The sequence below is a fragment of the Podarcis liolepis genome (assembly GCF_965112155.1).
Source record: "Podarcis liolepis genome assembly, chromosome: 8".
In the NCBI taxonomy this organism is placed as follows: Eukaryota; Metazoa; Chordata; class Lepidosauria; order Squamata; family Lacertidae; genus Podarcis; species Podarcis liolepis.
Genome location: NC_139560.1, coordinates 75058768 through 75077799, shown reverse-complemented (window position 1 = coordinate 75077799; position 19032 = coordinate 75058768). Strand labels below are relative to the sequence as shown.

Sequence of the window (19032 nt, the reverse complement as noted above, 5' to 3'; positions counted from 1 at the left end):
GAGGAAAAATTAAGCACACCAATGTCCCAAGGAGCCCCCCCCCCCAGGAGTTAAGCAATCAAGAATACATACTAGTCCTGTAGATTTCTGGATGAGAATGTGCATCTTACTGAATCTGGACCACCTCTAGCTCTTTTCAGATTGGAGCATTGGTTACAAAATCACTTTAAAACACAGCTGCTTAAGTGCTTTGCCCATGGGTGGATGGTATAATTGTGGAAGAAAGGAAGAAGGTAAATGTGTCATGCTGAAATACATTTCACTCCATCAGAGAAGGGGGAATTGCCTTTCCTATGTCCTCAGGAAATCTTTGCTGATCTACACACAGCAAGAAATTACCAAACAATATTTCTCTGCGCATAACCTTTGCTTAAACTCACAGTACGATAACAGTGACCTTGCATTCAATCACACACAAAGTAAGATCCCCTCCCCAGTAGTTTAATCTTATTAACACACAAAGTACCAAACAGAGAAATTGTCTGCTCTGGGGAGAATAGAAATAAGAGTAAAACGTTAAAATAATGGGGGATGACGAGGCAGGGAGGAATGGCAATTCTTTTTGTTCCGCTCTGTGAAGCTTTTTCTCTGTTCTTTAGCCCTGAAGGTTCAGAATTTCTGCTATTTGTCATGCAAACAACAAAGCACTAGGGTGGATAGTTGAATCAAAGACAGTAAGCATTGCAAACATGCAGACTTATAATGATACAAAAGCACATTTGGAGAACATTCTGGTAAGGACACATCAAAGAGACTGCACAAAATCAACCAGAGCTGAGTCTTGGCTAGCATTGGGTGGGATTTTAAACACATTGGCACCCCAGGGATCATCCTATATAGAGAGAATAGCATTTCCCAAATGCTTGATATGTAGCCCACAACTACCATCCTCCACCATGGACATAAAGTGGAGGCACAATTCAATTTCACTTCTTGATGCTTTATTTTTCTCTAAAGGACTGAAGATAGCCTGGATAATATGACCTCCCAGCCCTTTGCCCAAGTCGAGTCATAAATTCTGGATAATGATGATGGTTTGTCACAGAAGCTGCATCAAGGAATCCCACTGCAGCCTTACACTCTCTTCTAAGAAGATGACCCATCTACATTTTGGTACAGAGACAGTATCAAAGTGGCATGGAGCCTTCCTGCTCCAATGGGTAACACGTGATGGGCAAATCCAACATGGCAGCCTAATTTTGCAAGGCACACTTCTGCCCACTTGTATAAGGCTAACACGACCCAGCACAGAGTTTTAGAATCTCTGAAATGGGGCACTGATTCTTGTTTTCCCCCCCCGTAAAAGAAATACGTAGACCTCTTCAGCAACTTGTTGGTTGAAGGGCTACATTTGGCCTCCAGCCTACACCTGTTCCTGCTATCAGTTGTATAGCAAATGTTTCCTCCAGTTAGGCAAGCAGGTGGGATGCAATTGCAGCAGGGCAGTATAGTTTAGTATAGTTTAGTGTGGATTGACTTGGATATTGATCACCAATATCCCCGGATGAAGGAAAGAGGAAGTAAGGAGCAGTCAACGTGTCCTATATCAGAGTTTGGAATTTCAAAGTATGCTGGTCTGGTGAACTACGGTGGTACCTTGGGTTACATACACTTCAAGTTACATACGCTTCAGGTTACAGACTCCGCTAACCCAGAAATAGTACCTCAGGTTAAGAACTTTGCTTCAGGATGAGAACAGAAATCGTGCCCCAGCAACACGGTGGCAGCAGGAGGCCCCATTAGCTAAAGTGGTACTTCAGGTTAAGAACAATTTCAGGTTAAGAACAGACCTCTGGAATGAATTAAGTACTTAACCCGAGTTACCACTGTACACACATTTGAAGCAGCTGAGTAACTTCATACAGGTGCTTCAGAGAAATAATCATATGCAAACAAAAATGAATTTTGTGTACATGGAGATAATGGGCAGAGGTCACCCACTGTACCTTTATTTGTCTGCAATGGAGACTCATCAACATTTATGTCCATGGGATTTGGGAAACAGTCCCTGCTTTCCCTCATTTTTTCAGCTTGGGCAAAACCTATTTGTTTCACAGGGTCTTGGCAGATAGGCTGTTCAGGGGCGAAATGATGTAAAGGACTGTCAAAGGCAGGCTTTAGCTGTAGCAATACCTTGCAGATTCTTGGTACCTCCTTCTCATGCTGAAATAGCCTTCACTGGGTAATCAATCACAGCAGCTCATTACACACTCCACTCTTCTTCTGTATTACAAGCCCCCCCCCCCAAAAAAAAAAATTCAATTTATTTACTTTTAAAGCAAACCTCTTCTTTTTCTTTTTCTTTCTAGGTTATATAACTTTTATGCTGTCACTTAATATACTTTATTTAAACAAACAAACAAAAACAAAACCCTTGGGAAAATGTCACGCATTGCAAAAGGATTGCAGGTTTGGTAGAGAAAAGTGACAGAGAACCATTCCAACAGACAATGTTACAAGAAATGCTCCACGGCAAAGATTTTTTAACATTTGTGAGATTCTTTAACACTTGGTAAGAAAAACCACACTTGATGGGTTGAAGTATATTCCTTAAAATGAGGAGCTGGTTAAAAAGAAAACGGAAATGTGAGTTTTTAATTTGCAAGGCCTATCTATGCTACAAATTTATAGTCATTTTTATAACTGTCATGGCTCCCCCCCACCCAAAGAAAACAAAACAAAACAAAACAAAACAAAACAAAACATGAGAAATGTAGTTTGGCAAAGGTGCTGAGAATTTCTACTGGATTATCTCTGCACACGTACATGTTGTCAAAGAACTACAGTTCTCAAGGGCTGGCTGAAGGGAAGGAATGCTAAACCAGTTTTATGTCATTAAATTAGGTACCGTATTTTTTGCTCTATAAGACACACTAGACCACAAGACGCACCTAGTTTTTGGAGGAGGAAAACAAGAAAAAAAATATTCCGAATCTCAGAAGCCAGAACAGCAAGAGGGATTGCTGCGCAGTGAAAGCAGCAATCCCTCTTGCTGTTCTGGCTTCTGGGATAGCTGCGCAGCCATTCACTCCATAAGATGCACACACATCTCCCCTTACTTTTTAGAAGGGAAAAAGTGAGTCATAGAGCAAAAAATACGGTATGTCCAACAGACATGGTGGGGTACACACTTGTTGGAAGATAGCGATCCTCATGAACTTGGCGGGCTCTCTAGTGCACAGACAACACATTCTGCATGGCAAAGCAACATTCCAATATCTTGTGAGATTGGAAGGCTTCACTTTGGTTGAAAGGCCATGGCTCCATGGTAGAGGAAATGTTTTGCATGTAAAGGTTCAATCCCCAGCATCTGTAGGTAGGACTGGGAAAGTCTCCTGATACTGCTGTCAGTGTATGTAAACAATACCAAGCTAGGTAAACCAATGGTTTAGTATATGGTAGCCTCCTGTCTTCCTTTCATAATGTGAACAGTGTCCCCAACTCACTGAAGGACCTCCATGTGCAGAGTGATTTGAATACATGAGACACCCTGCCTCCCTCACAGTGGTGAAGTTGAATGCTCTACTACCGGGGGCGGAGAGCAAGCGGGGGCATGGCTGGTGCCCCTGGGGGGGGTGACTTGCATCCCGGGGGCGCGGCGCACATCCTGGGGGCATGGTACACTGCCCGTGAGGGTGTGGTGCGCCGCCCAGAGGGGTGTGGTGCATGTTCTGTGGGCGTGGCGTGCCGCCTGTGGGGGTGTGGCATCCAGCACACGGGGGGTGCATGGTGCATGTCTGGGGGGGGGGCTGCTGTGATGGCACCCTACCAGAATAGTGGTGCTGGGGGTGGTTTGCTCCCTCCATACCCCTGTTCCTCCGCCAGTGCTCCCCCCCGAAAATGTTGACATTATGGCTTTCATTGTCTTCCTTGGTTTCCTCATTAAAAATAAAAATGTGGTGTTCCCTTCACAGTGGTACCTCGGGTTACAGACGCTTCAGGTTACAGACGCTTCAGATTACAGACTCCGCTAACCCAGAAATAGTACCTTGGGTTAAGAACTTTACTTCAGGATGAAAACAGAAATCACACACCAGTGGCCCAGCAGCAGCGGGAGGCCCAATTAGATAAAGTGGTACCTAAAGTTAAGAACAATTTCAGGTTAAGAACGGACCTCCAGAACGAATTAAGTTCTTAACCCAATGTACCACTGTATTTATTTGTTTAGGGGTATGCAGTCCACTAATTCCTGATCTGTGTGCTGAGTACATTAGCATGCCAGGAGAGAATTCCTAATGCAATGTCCATAATAAATTGAGAGAGCAATCCTGGATGTGGGAGTAAGCCACATTGAACTCAGTATGACTCAGTTCTGAGAAGACCAGAAGCAGCTCATGCGGCAGAGTGGAGCCACAGTGCCAGCTTCCTGGCAGTGGTCATGCTGCCACAAACCAGGAGGGAGTGGTGAAGTGATGGGAGCCTGGTTTAGGTGGTTCCCAGTATAGTATTCACACCATGCTAACCCCATGTCTTGTGTTTTGCCCTTTCATCAAGTGGCAGGGACACCACTGCAGTGGAAGCTTGGGTTACGAACGTAATCCGTTTGCAACCTGCAGCTGCACATCTGTGCACGTGCGGGTTGCGATTCGGCACTTCTGCGCACGTGCAAAGCGCGATTTAGCGCTTCTGCACATGTGTGACTCCCAAAACCCAGAAGTAATCCATTCCAGTACTTCCGGGTTTCGGCAGTCCACAACCTGAAGCGTCTGTAACCCGAGGCATGACTGTACCAGGAAGCTAGCATTGCAAGTCTGCAGAAAGGTCTAGGATTGTACTGTTAAAAAAATAACTAGAGGGTATTGCAGGCCCAACATATTTACTCATAGAGAAGACTTGCACTCTGTGTGATTACTATCTTGGCCTTCTTCATATCCACTTCAACCAGGGGAAAAGGATGTGATTGAAGGTCACCTATCATATCTCTAGCCTGACTCGTCTCCATTTTAAACTAGGACACATGCTCAAATTAGCAGAAATGCAAGTAGTGGGTTTCCCTAAGATTGAGTAATTCTTACTTTTTAAATACCCTAAAAATAATGGCTTTTGGCTGTTTTCCACCATAGGGGTGGGCCTTCAGTTTTGATTCTGACAAAAAGAAGTGCACCTCAAGTATTTGAAGCTTGGGGGCTACACTGCTACAAGCAGTGATAGAAGTAATTCATTAGTGGTAAGCGGAAATGTACCGAGATAGTAACTACGGTCCATCTCTAGCATAATGAGGTTAGGTAATGTCAACTCCCCTGAAGAAACACTAATTCAGAGGTAGAAGTGGCAAAATCAAGGTGTTTATACAGATTGACTGCAATGTTCTATCTCTGTGTTTGGAGTGCAGAAACTGTTCGCCTGTTCCTGTGCTATCACATTAGGGTCCAGAAATATCTATAGTCCAGGGTGAGGACTTCCAACTCACTCTTAAGTATGGAGTAGGATGGAGTGATGACGACATAGTTATCTTGCAGGTGATTAGAAAGTCTCCTCAAGAAACTTTCCTGAGGGAATTCAGTGCCTGTGCAGTTTCTCACCTAGTTTGCCAAGCCTAGATCACGATTCTGGAGAAATTCAATTGCAACAATCCTTTGCAACATCAGGATTTCAGCTACGGTTTGGAGTGTAATAAGGGCCTTGTCATTAGAAAGGTGGGGAGCAAAACCAACATATTAAATGTGAACTGGTGAGAAATCAAATTGTACGGCTATATTCATTAATAGCCTCTACTAACTTCAAGACCTCACCACTGAACAAAAAAAGCACCTAGCATTCCCCGTCTAGTTATTACTTGTGCTGTGTTCCTGCAAAATTGCAGCCTAAGTGAAACTGACTTGCAATGAAATAAGTACTCCCTTTTGCCTTGCCACACTTGTAAAATTAATTTGGTGTCACAGACACAAGAAAAAACCCCAACAGTGACGCTTTTCTCTCTCTCAAACACACAAATGCATCCCTAACAAACAAAGCCATAAAATCTAGCTATGCAACAAGATCATAACTAAATGAAGTATAAACTAAAATACTAAAACAAACCATCATAACTAATACAATCCTTTCTTGGCTCTGTTTCCTTATTCAAACAATAGACCCTCCACCCCCCCCCCTTCTGATATAGAGGCCCCAAATTAATCAATGGATTTAAGAACTCTGACCCTCATGGAGATGCCTTTTTGAATGATCCTGCAAATGCACATAGATGTGTAGGGAAATAAACATTTACATATATGAGAAGGAAGCATTGAGTAGGATCCAGCCTTATCTGTGTGGGATCCTATGTAGCACAATAAAATATAAGGTAATTTTCCCATGCTCACAGGTTTACCTTGAATATTAAAGTTGTGCGTCACCATTTTATTCATGAGCTTGGGGTAGTTAACTTGGGAAAGGGGTCCCCGGTGACCTCAGTGTTGCAAAGAAACAAGAGATTGCAACACCAATAGTGCACAAAAGAGCTATATCTTTCTTTGTCAATGTTTATTACAATAGAATAAATCTTTTATTTTTTTATTTTTAATGGAATACCCAACATGTTTTGAAGGACCCAAGCAGCTTTATCTGTATAAAGCTGGATTTAAAATACACTAGAAGTAATATAAAATATGCATACAATCTTCAACAAGTGACCCAAAACAGCATAAATCTTACATACACTTACCAAACTTAAATAAGTAGACATAAAATAAGGGCATGTCCCTCCAAACATATTGGGTGTTGCCACAGTAAATAATAGTTCTATTGTTTTACAATAAATTTTGAGAACATTTTAAGATACTTTTACAGCTCTACTTTGCACTCCAGTGATGTGCATGTCTTGTACTACTGCTGCCCTTTGGACCATTGCATTGCACGACCCAGACCCGTTTGACTTCTGAGATGGGAATCACATCGTTTGCCTTCAGGTTGTTTGTTGCACCCAAAGTCTTCCCATGGATGCTGAACCTGACATTGGAATTGACTGATAATGCTCTCTATGCCATCCTGTGAATATACAGAAAATGGCTATGACAACACTTTATCAAGTGACAATTTTCTTTTTTGGATTTAGAGCATCATATGATTGGCAATATCTTATCTACATTCACCAATCCCAATGAAGACCAGGCAACCCAAGCTGTTGCATAGCTTAACACATAATAAAACAATGACTTAAAAACCAAACCAAACCAAACCGAGAAAGCCTTTTCGTCTTCTCCTTCATGGCAGAAAGACATTTTATATTGTTCAATTTAATTTTTTTAAAAAATCTGCTGTTGTATTTGAAATGCTGTTAAAAATAGCAGGCAAAATAACAATAAAAATGGAAGCAACAGCTTCGATACCACTCAGTAACAGCAAAGTTCTGGCAGTGGGAGGGTGGAATTATGAGATTGTTTCAATAGAATGCTTGGTTCATGAGCTCACTATGGATGGGAAGATTAGGATTGGCCCATTGAAATGTGTCAGCCCCAACAGATGTTGGCATGTAAATAAAATTCAGATGGGTGTTAGTATGGGCAGACACTAAAATGGCACTTAACCGAGCAATTCCGTTACACCCTTCTGAAAGAAGTAGCATTCCTGGGATGTATTACAACAGAAGCAAATGACCTCTCCCCATCATTACCTTAACCCCTCTAAACTTATAAACAGAGCTAGACACATTATTTCAACTATCCAAACAAGATTTGTTCGTCTCACAAGTAGGCATCACTATAGACTCAATGTAGCTCTGGGTATATTTAGGGATATTAAAGTAATATTGGCCATTGCTTGGTTTACTTAGGGTATCGTTACTGATACTGCACCACAGACTTTATTGAGCAATTAAAAATATACACAAAGGGACAATCTTTTCCTTTGGGGCATATATTTTTCTGTTTCTTCTTCCAAATTTCCATCCAATTGAAGAACCCAGTTTCAAATGTGAAAAGGGCACTTGTTTCTACAGTAACTGTGTACATCAGTTTGCTCCAAGTACTGTATTTCTATAATATATTCAGATAAAGATTGTTTGCTGTTAAACCACTGCTGTCGTTATGTCTCCAAGTTGCTTGGGGAACTAAAATGTTCCGTATTTGAGGAATGATAACGAGAATTTAAGTTGTTCTTTCAGATTCTATTTCTCCATAAAGTTCAGCTAGCTTCTTAAACTCTGGTCCCCAGTCACCAAGGTAATTATAATCCTGGTCAGAATGTGTAGTGGCTGAATCCAAGGAGCTGATAGATCCAGCTTCTGACCTTTGACCCTCATATGCATAAGTCTGTAGGGAATCATATGGGGGCACACTAGGATCGAGGTCTGCTTCTGCCAATCTTTGCTTAATAAATTCCTGAACATCTATACTGTCAAGAGAGGATGAAGTGAGATGCTTAGGGGTGGGTTTGACTTCAGGCCGCACATCCCTCCGATACTTCAGTTCCTCAGCAGCTGATGGGTTCCGCAGGGCAGTGATGTCAAAAGCTTCAGTGTCTTCCTCACCTCCTCCTTCATCATCATATGTCACAACATTTTCCCGGACGTCCTCCTCCGAAATAATCAGAGGCTCCTTTTTGCTCCGTCTTAGTGTGATGAAAAGGACCACTATTGCTGAGAAAATTCAAGATAGCAGATTAGAAGGGCTGCTGGCTGATTAAATGATATTTTTTATGCTGATGAATCATATAGCTTTTAGCAGATTCATCTATCAATTCATTAACGGATTAAAGTGAAATAAATGTGCATGATACCAAAACTTCCCATATAGGTTCTTCTCTGAGATACTGTAAGAAGTGAAAGTTAAACTAATCTCTCTTCTCTCCACCCCCCCCATACCCCATAATATTACATAATCTAATTACAGGGTATCAATGTATTTTCTGGAATTTGACAAGACCCATATTTCATATTCCAACAAATATCAGCCAAGTATCTTTCAGTTTCTTTGAATAATCTATCCTTCCCCTGTCATCAGCTTGCCTTATCTGTGTCACACACACCCCTTTTGGCTACTTTCCAGATTTTAAATATCTAACCTTTATACTATGGGAGAGTTTTCACTTTCTCATGCTCAGAAACGTTTGCTTTACTTGCTACTAACATATCCAAAACAACAGCCTTGAAGAAGAAATAAAAAATATCTGGAACCCTTTTCAGTAAATTTGCCTACTATCAAAATATAATTTGCCTGACAGGTCAATAGACATGAAACACCTTCTTTCAATAGATTAAAGCTGTAACAGTGGTGTATTTAATGATTTATTATTAAATATATCCAGATCCTAATAATATTGTTACATGCTATCCCCAATCTCCACTTCAGTGTGGGATGCCAGGGAATTCCAGGCACTCTTACCAGGGTCTATGTTTCCTTTTGGACAATGAGGCACAACAGAGACCATGGTGTCTTTACCATATACAGTTCATTTACACATATATGCAACCTGAGCATACAATGGAGAGACTTGCAGCATTACAATCTGAGAGCGTTCTTAGTTCTCCCATGGCCAAAGTCTTGGATGCCAGCAGAAATCAGCCATGACCCTCTGTCCCCTGTCCCAACTTGCTGCTTACAGAATGACACCTTTCCCCCTATCTCTCATCAGGCAAACTGAAATCTTGAAACTTCCACCTCCTAAAAACTCTCACACTGTCTTCTGACAACTATCGCTCAGTGGAAGGAGGGGCTCCCACTCGCTTGTTGTCTGGCGCAGCCTATATCTGCCTATACCTGCTTCTTAATGGCTCTTCTCCTGTTCCTTTCTTATCCTTTATGGCTCTTCTCCCAGGCGATCTCCTGTATGGGAAAACTTGTCTGGCAGCCCCTCTTAATGCTCCAAGCATTGATAAAACACCAGCACCCACTAATTCCAGGCACCCACAAACTCTGGCACCCCAAAACCCATAATATTATATCTAAATAGGTCTAAATTTTAATGATTTTTCATATGTTAGGAAGATATTACTTGCCACATTAATAATTTGTGCACAGGTATTAATGGGCAGGGGGAAATCTGGTTTGTTTGTTTTTTTACAGTTGAGGGATGAAAGGCTGCCACAAATTCTTATCACAAATTTTCTTGGAACTTAAGCATAACTAACTCTTTTTTTTCAGAATTGGGGCCACTGGGTATAATCAATTGTAAAATGGACACTGACCAAAACCACTCAGATGAGGACATGGCGGGAACGAGAGATTTAAATATCACTTAATGAGACTATAAAATTTTTATTGGGGGAGGGGCAAGCAAAAATGGGTTGCTCCTTATCAGAAATTTCAAACAATAAAATAAAAACTTCCCTGGAGAACGGAAGCAATGGAGATGGCTAATGAAGATATTTAAGAATAATGTCATATACTGAAGAACTTCCTTTATCTGGATAAAGATTCACTTCTTTAATTTCTAACAATATTAGTATATGGGTCATTATAGATTCATCCCATTGTGAGCAGCATTTGTTCTTCAAAGGGGCTTTCTTCTCAAGCTCTGTTTAGTGTGCAAATATACATGTAAAGACAGTATGAGCAGGTTGAGTCAGAGCCAAATGAGAGGGAATATTAGCTAATGGGTACTATTCAGATAAATCTAAGCACATGAAGTATTCAGAGAAAATGCATTTCCAAGGACATTTATCTAATAGAATCATCTTCCTGCGTGCACTGTCCCTTGCCCCTCTTGATGATGCTTTGTGTCGTTATCAGCTCATCCCACAGAGATAATTAGCAAATGGCTTTCATACACTCCTGAAAGTCCTTCTGGCGGAGGAATCTGTTTCAAAAAGATTCTCCTCCTTTCTTCTTTTTATTACTTCCCCCAAGAGTACTGGACATGCAACTCGAATTGGTTCCTGAAAATCTTACCAAATTACCTGGGTAGATCAGCAGTGCTAATTACTTAGTGACCTCTGCAAAATTAATTCCACAGGATGCCAGCAGTTCAGCTGTCTGCTTTAAAGGCTTCTTGGTCCTATTAATTTTAGCTAAAGCCTTTACCAATTTTTTTTTTAATATTAAAAAAAAAATCAAAGCTTTGTATTTCTAATTACCTCCTATCACGAGTGATTCCTGGTTCAGAATGACATTATATTGAAAAAGCCACATTGTTTCTGTGATCATCTGAAGGCCGTGGAAAGGACACCGGTATTTAATTCTGAGAGAGGCTTACCCAGGAGAATGATGACACACAGCAGGATGGCAATTAAGGCTCCCGTACTCAATCCTGCAGAGGAGAGGAATGCCTCTGCATGACAGGTCCTCACCCTCCCATCTCTTTCACATGCACACACTTGTATTACAAGGGTGGCGCTACTGCTGAGAGAAGGGATCCCTCCGTCAGAGATCACCACAGGGAGGTAATACACGTCCTGAGTCGTCCGACTAAATCTCCTCCGCCTGGTCAGGATACTGGCTGTGTTATCTACAAGAAGAGAAAGCGAGTCAGAGTAATCTTAATTAATAATTGCATTTAGTCATCATCATCATCATCATCATTTAATATTTATACCCCGCCCATCTGGCTGGGTTTCCCCAGCCACTCTGGGTGGCTCCCAACAGAATATTAAAAACACGCTAAAACATCAAACTTTAAAAACTCCCCTAAACAGGGTTGCCTTCAGATGTCTTCTAGAAGTCAGATAGTTGTCTATTTCCTTGACATCTGGTGGGAGGGTGTTCCACAGGGTGGGTGCCACTACCGAGAAGGCCCTCTGCCTGGTTCCCTGTAGCTTCACTTCTCAACAGTGAGGGAACCGCCAGAAGGCCCTTGGACCTCAGTGTCCGGGCTGAATGATGGGGATGGAGATATACTTCAGGTATACTGGGTCAAGGCCGTTTAGAGCTTTAAAGGTCATCACTAACACTTTGCATTGTGCTCGGAAATGTACTGGGAGCCAATGTAGGTCTTTCAGGACCGATGTTATATGGTCTTGGCGGCCACTCCCAGTCTCCAGTCTAGATGCCGTATTCTGGATTAATTGTAGTTTCCAGGTTACCTTCAAAGGTAGCCCCACATAGAGTGCATTGCAGTAGTCCAAGCGGGAGATAACTAGAACATGGACCTCTCTGGCAAGACAGTCTGCGGGCAGTTAGGGTCTCAGCCTGCGTACCAGATAGAAAGGGTAGACAGCTGCCCTGGCCACAGAATTGACCTGCGCCTCCATGGACAGCTGTGAGTCCAAAATGACTCCGAGGCTGTGCCCCTGGTCCTTCAGGGGCACAGTTGCCCCATTCAGGACCAGGGAGTCCCCCATACCTGCTCGCCCCCTGTCCCCCCAAAACAGTACTTTTGTCTTGTCAGGATTCAGCCTCAATCTGTTAGCCACCATCCATCCTCCAGCTGCCTCCAGACATTCTGGTCTTATGCCATGCCCCCCATTCCGTCACCCATATAGACGTGCTGGTAGCCCACATGGCAACAAAGGGGCAATCTCAGGATCCATCTTGGTGAAAAAGTTAATACAACCCTTTTCAACAAGGTAGAATCTCTTCTCTATTCCCCCAGCTGTGGACGATGAACAGCAGTACAATGTCACATCACACCATTTGCAACTATTTAAAATCAGGGCACTAAGTAAGAGTCAATTCAATTCTAATATAAGATTACAATTCAAGCAATATTATTCTTTCTGGATTCCTTTTTTATTTTTACATATATAACAAAGGGTGGAGGAAGCAGTCTTCTTTTTGCCTTTTTAAAAACAATGGCTCTGTTTTCTTGCCATTCAAAGTTAATCACAGACTTTTTTTTAGTTTCTCTTCAAATATTTTGCTCAACTACTATTGAGAATTGTACAGATATCAATCACATTCTTGCTTCTCTGTATATATGCCAACATTGGTATTATGCTCATGCAAACTAAAAAATAAAAAAATAGTTCTATGCATTTGCAAGAGTGAAATACCACAAATGTTGATATCTGCATGGACAGCTACTCCTCTCCCCATATTTTTATTATTTGTAAACAGCTAAGGCATGCACAACTGCATCTGGAGAACTGTGAAAAATAGTGAACCACAAAATTCCCACTTGCAAATTCATGGGGTAGCTGTTTGTGATTGCATTTTATTGTGTTGTGAATGCTTTAGTTGAGTTTACTGCATTGCCTGGGATTGAACTAGATGACCCTTCGTCCATCTCTACAATTCTATGATTCCATTATTGTGTCTCTTCAGTTCAGAATTCAAAAGGAGTTCAGAATTCTGAAGCACACCCTGCCCCCATTTAGCTTGCCTTCTGGAGTGGTTTTCAAATGTGGCAAGATAGCTTATTCGCTGGGCCCACATTTGAGCTCTGCCTTGATCAACACTTGCTGGTTTTGTTTTTCCCAACCAATCACTTGCAATATGGGGCTGAAGTCCTGGTAATGGACTGCACCGATTTCATTTTCCCAAATGACTGATTTGAAAGGTGAAACTTTTGGCATTTTGTGAGTAGGCAGGCAAGATCTGCCCTGGTTCTGATTTTCCTGCGCACGGTTTCATTTCAAGCCTTGATTCAAAAGGCTGGTAAGTGACTTCATATCACATCCACACACTTTTGCAATCAATAAAGATACCATATCATGTATCATTGTCCGTACAGTACATTTCACATAAAAATCTAACCCGAAGTAGAAAAAAACAACATAGGAATTTATCTTTTTCTGCTACAGCATGATGTAGAGAAACTAGTTTAAAAGCTTTAAAAGTATAAAAGCCCCTTGTCACCTTACTCTTACTTCTTGTTTTATTTTATGAAAGTAGTAGCAGGGTCTGACTTCCTTGCTTTGCTGTCGGCTAACTGAAAAATCTTTAATAGTTCCAACACCATTTCCCCCCTGAAGTTATAATGAGATTCTTTTGGTCTAGATTCCAAGCTAATAAAGAGTAGGAGAGCCTGAATAGACTGGCATTTATGACTGCTATACTATTTAAGAGTGACTTCATGAAAGGCTTGCCGTGTGATCTTTAAAATTTCATTCTACCATAGGTCAGCTCAGATGAATGAAGCCAGCAGAGCAGTTTAAGAATGGGAAGAAAGCATGGTCCCTGCAGAAATATATACAGTGGTGCCCCGCAAGACGAATGCCTCGCAAGACAGAAAACCCACTAGACGAAAGGGTTTTCTGTTTTTGAGCTGCTTCGCAAGACGATTTTCCCTATGGGCTTGCTTTGCAGGACGAAAACGTCTTGCGAGTGTTCCGATTTTTTTCCGCTTCCCCCCCTTTTCTAAGCCGCTAATAGCCTTTAAGCCACTAATCCGCTAAGCCTTTAATAGCCGCTAAGCCTTTAATAGCCGCTAAACCGCTAATAGCGCTAATCCACTAAGCTGCTAATAGGGTTGCTTCGCAAGACGAAAAAACCGCTAGACGAAGAGACTCGCAGAACGGATTAATTTCATCTTGCGAGGCACCACTGTACACCATACTGCTGGTAACATACTTAGAAAGGTGCATCGTCATATCCTATAGTTACATAGAGTTCCCAAAGGTAATGTTGAGCGGTTCCTTCCTTGTCCCAAGAGGGAGTTAAAAACTGAAGGTTACAGCTCCTGGATAAGTGTCTTTGTAGTTCAAGAATGGCAACATCAACCACACCATGTGGGAATCCCTTGCAGATGACCACAGTACCTGGAGGCAGACAGACAGGTTATGCATCCATAGCAGTGACCAGAAGAGGAATGACCGGTGGGAGGAGCACAAAGGGAAGAAATGCCATGGTGCATTGGCAGCAGAACAACCGGATGTCTTCATCTGCATCAGATGCAACAAAACATCTCTCTGCTGTATCGGCCTCTACAGCCACAGCAGGCTCCCAAGGCAGACAGATGGCAACCAAATTAAATGTAGAGTTGCTTCACAATGAGTAGAAGTGGACCACTCAGTGGAGCAGAGCTGCTGTGCTAGTTTCCCAGCTGGTAGGTTGCTGTTGAGGTGGTGGGGAGCTTATATATATATATATATATATATATATATATATATATATATATATATAGGTTTTGGTGTCCTCGGGTGTCTTCCCGTGTAAAAGTTGGGGTGTCTAGGCGACGTTTCGACGAGGTCTCACTCGTCATCTTCAGGCTGGTGCTTTCGGCTTCTTGTTACTGGAACAGAGCGGGATCTCAGTGTTTGAGTTCCTATAAATACTGTAGAGGGGTGTGGTGTATTGCCTCAAAAGTTCTGGGCAGAGGGGAAGTTCCCAGGCTAGTGTTCTTTTCTTCTTTTGTTCCTTAATTACTTGAGGGATATCTTGAGTGATTTCTTGAGTGATATTCTGAGTACCACTTAGGTGGGTCATTAGGTGTGGATTAGTTGCTAAAGCCTTCGTGTCTTGACCTCTTGAATTTGTGAAGAGTTTTTCTGGGAAGATGGCTGTACTGCACTTAGTTGTGCTTTGGCTTGGCTTCGTGTATAGGGGCGAGCTGTGGTTTTGTGCCCTGTGCCAGCCAGATCTGTGTAGGGATTGCAGGGGGGTGCAGCATCCGGAGGTGCCACTATGGTTTGGTTACTGGATGGTGTCTGTAATTTATCTGTGGAGAGGGTCTGGGTTTGGGTCTGGTGTGGTTGATTGGTGGTGGCGTTCTGTGTGCCTCTGGATCTGGTGTCGGTTTTTGTGGGGAGGGCTAATTTCCAGATGTCTGGCAGGCGGGACGTGTCGTCACGCTTGTTCATGTTGTGAGGGTGTTTCTCTATCTCGATGGCTTCCATGATTATTCTCTTGTGGTGATGTTCCATGTTAAAGAGCAATTTGGAATCTGCAAAATTAATTTCGTGTCCTGTTTCTTTCATGTGTTGGAAAAGAGAGGAAGATTTTTCTTCTTTTTTGACGGCATTCTTGTGTTCTGCGATACGTGCATTTATTCGTCTGTTTGTTTGTCCAATGTACGTGGCTGGGCAGACTTTGCAGGGTATTTCATAGACCCCTTGGTTTTCCAACTGGATTTTATCTTTGGGGTTTCTGAGGATATTGGCTATTTTTTGGTTGGTGCAAAAGGCTGTTTTGATATTGTGTTTATGGAGGATTTTGCTAATTTTATCTGTAGTGCCCTTGATATAAGGAAGGAGGGCCATGCCATTGTTTTCTTCCGTGTCTTGGTTTTTGGGGGGTGTTTCTTTTTGGATTAGCTTCTTAACCCTGTTTTGCTGGTATCCATTGGCGATTAACACATTTGAGAGATTCTGTAACTCAGTTGTCAAGTGGTCTTTGTCAGCCAGGCGTTTGGTTCTGGAGATGAGGGTCTTGGCTACGGAGTTTATTTGTGCAGGGTGGTGGTGTGATTGAGCATGTAAGTAGCGGTTGGTGTGTGTTTTTTTCCGGTAGATAGTGTGTCCTAGGGAGCCATCAGGTTTTTTGTAGATTAGGACGTCAAGGAAGGGAAGCTGGTTGTTGGCTTCTATTTCCATAGTGAATTGTATTTTGGGGTGTAGGCTGTTGAGATGTGTGAGGAAGCTATCTAGTTTTTCTTTCCCGTGTGGCCAAATTACAAAGGTGTCGTCAACATATCTGAGCCAAAGTTTGGGTTTGTGTTCTGACTTGTCTAAAGCATTGGTTTCAAAGTGTTCCATGTACAGATTTGCGATGACCGGTGAGAGGGGTGATCCCATAGGTGCTCCTTCTATCTGTTTGTATCTTTGTCCATTGTGGATGAAGTACGTGTTGGTTAGGCAGTGGTTGGTCAGGTCCAGGATGTATTCGGGGGGATTGTATTTGTTTTGAATGGCTGTCAAGGCTTCATTAATGGGCACTTGTGTGAAGAGAGATACAACATCGAAGCTCACAAGTAGGTCATCGGGATGTAGGTTTTGCTTCTTTATTGTTTCTATGAACTGGAAGGAGTTTGTAACGTGTGAAGAGATGGATTCTGCATAGGGCTGAAGTTGCTTAGCGAGAAATTTAGCGAGATTTTGTAGAGGTGAGCCTATGGAGCTGACTATTGGTCTGAGTGGTGTTCCTTCTTTGTGTATCTTGGGGAGGCCGTAGAGTTTGGGGCATCTGGATGATTTTTCTCTGGGGATGATTCTTAGCTGGATTTCTTCACTGATAGGAGAGGCTTTTATTTTGGATTTGGTGGTTTTTTCCAGATAGGTGGTGGGATCTGTTTTTATAGGTTGGTAGGTAGGGTCTTGGAGTAGATTTGATAGTTTTGCTTGGTAGTCCGATGTGTTCATCACAACGGTGGCATTACCTTTGTCTGCTGGGAGAATGATTATGTTGTTGTCTTTCCTCAGGTTGGTGAGTGCTTTCTGTTCTTCTTTGTGTAAATTGCTTCTGGGTGGTTTGCTGGAGCAGAGGATGTTGGTGACTTTAAGTCTGATTTTATTGGCTTCATCTGGGTTGATTTTGGTTAGGCTAGCTTCGACTCCGCATATGATGTTTTCCGTGGGGATGCGTCTCGGGGTAACTGCAAAGTTGAAACCTTTGGAGAGTACTTTGGTTTCAGTTGAGGTGAGGATCCTGTCTGATATGTTATGTACTGTTTGTTTCATGGGTTGTTGTGGAGGGTGGCTGGGCTTCTGGCGTCTCTCTAGTTTGTGGAGTTTGTTGGTGTGTGTGTCTGTCTTATGTGAGGTCTCAGTTTCAGCTCTCCAGACGGCTAGTTGTTTGCATTTGTCCCAGAGTGCAGGGTGGATTTTGTTACAGAGTTTGAGGTGAAGAGTGAGCAGATCTTTGTTGGTTTGGTTTAGTAGGTATCTTTTCTTATGTAGTTCGTTTCTGATTAGGGATAGTTCAGTTCGTTTCAGGATCCTTTCGGTAGCTGGGGTTTTAGAGTGGAATTTAAGTTGGAAGCATGTGGGAATTAAGTTGTTGTCTCGGCAGTTGCGTAGGAACAAGAGATCACATAAGATGGTGGCTCTTCGGATTTCTAGTTTCTCGTAGGTTCTTGTTAGCTGGAAGGTTTCCTCCCCGTAGAGGTGAGATATTTGTTTTCGTAGATTTTCACGGGTACAGGAATGCAGGTTTTGGTGTCCTCGGGTGTCTTCCCGTGTAAAAGTTGGGGTGTCTAGGCGACGTTTCGACGAGGTCTCACTCGTCATCTTCAGGCTGGTGCTTTCGGCTTCTTGTTACTGGAACAGAGCGGGATCTCAGTGTTTGAGTTCCTATAAATACTGTAGAGGGGTGTGGTGTATTGCCTCAAAAGTTCTGGGCAGAGGGGAAGTTCCCAGGCTAGTGTTCTTTTCTTCTTTTGTTCCTTAATTACTTGAGGGATATCTTGAGTGATTTCTTGAGTGATATTCTGAGTACCACTTAGGTGGGTCATTAGGTGTGGATTAGTTGCTAAAGCCTTCGTGTCTTGACCTCTTGAATTTGTGAAGAGTTTTTCTGGGAAGATGGCTGTACTGCACTTAGTTGTGCTTTGGCTTGGCTTCGTGTATAGGGGCGAGCTGTGGTTTTGTGCCCTGTGCCAGCCAGATCTGTGTAGGGATTGCAGGGGGGTGCAGCATCCGGAGGTGCCACTATGGTTTGGTTACTGGATGGTGTCTGTAATTTATCTGTGGAGAGGGTCTGGGTTTGGGTCTGGTGTGGTTGATTGGTGGTGGCGTTCTGTGTGCCTCTGGATCTGGTGTCGGTTTTTGTGGGGAGGGCTAATTTCCAGATGTCTGGCAGGCGGGACGTGTCGTCACGCTTGTTCATGTTGTGAGGGTGTTTCTCTATCTCGATGGCTTCCATGATTATTCTCTTGTGGTGATGTTCCATGTTAAAGAGCAATTTGGAATCTGCAAAATTAATTTCGTGTCCTGTTTCTTTCATGTGTTGGAAAAGAGAGGAAGATTTTTCTTCTTTTTTGACGGCATTCTTGTGTTCTGCGATACGTGCATTTATTCGTCTGTTTGTTTGTCCAATGTACGTGGCTGGGCAGACTTTGCAGGGTATTTCATAGACCCCTTGGTTTTCCAACTGGATTTTATCTTTGGGGTTTCTGAGGATATTGGCTATTTTTTGGTTGGTGCAAAAGGCTGTTTTGATATTGTGTTTATGGAGGATTTTGCTAATTTTATCTGTAGTGCCCTTGATATAAGGAAGGAGGGCCATGCCATTGTTTTCTTCCGTGTCTTGGTTTTTGGGGGGTGTTTCTTTTTGGATTAGCTTCTTAACCCTGTTTTGCTGGTAT

The 19032-nt window shown here is 42.5% G+C and overlaps 1 protein-coding gene across 3 annotated transcripts in view; it reads right to left on the bottom strand.

Annotated features, from left to right (window-relative positions):
• Positions 1-7733: 7733 nt before the first annotated feature.
• The window catches only part of CDH18 (cadherin 18), a 632508-nt gene continuing 621209 nt past the window's right edge, over positions 7734-19032 (bottom strand). For all 3 annotated transcript variants that reach the window (XM_083519276.1, XM_083519278.1, XM_083519277.1), the window contains 2 exons: positions 11110-11361; positions 7734-8554 (listed from right to left, as the gene is read on the bottom strand). In XM_083519276.1, coding sequence (XP_083375402.1) covers positions 8064-8554; positions 11110-11361 — 743 coding nt within the window. In that variant the 3' untranslated portion in view covers positions 7734-8063. The remainder of the gene's footprint in view (positions 8555-11109; positions 11362-19032) is intronic.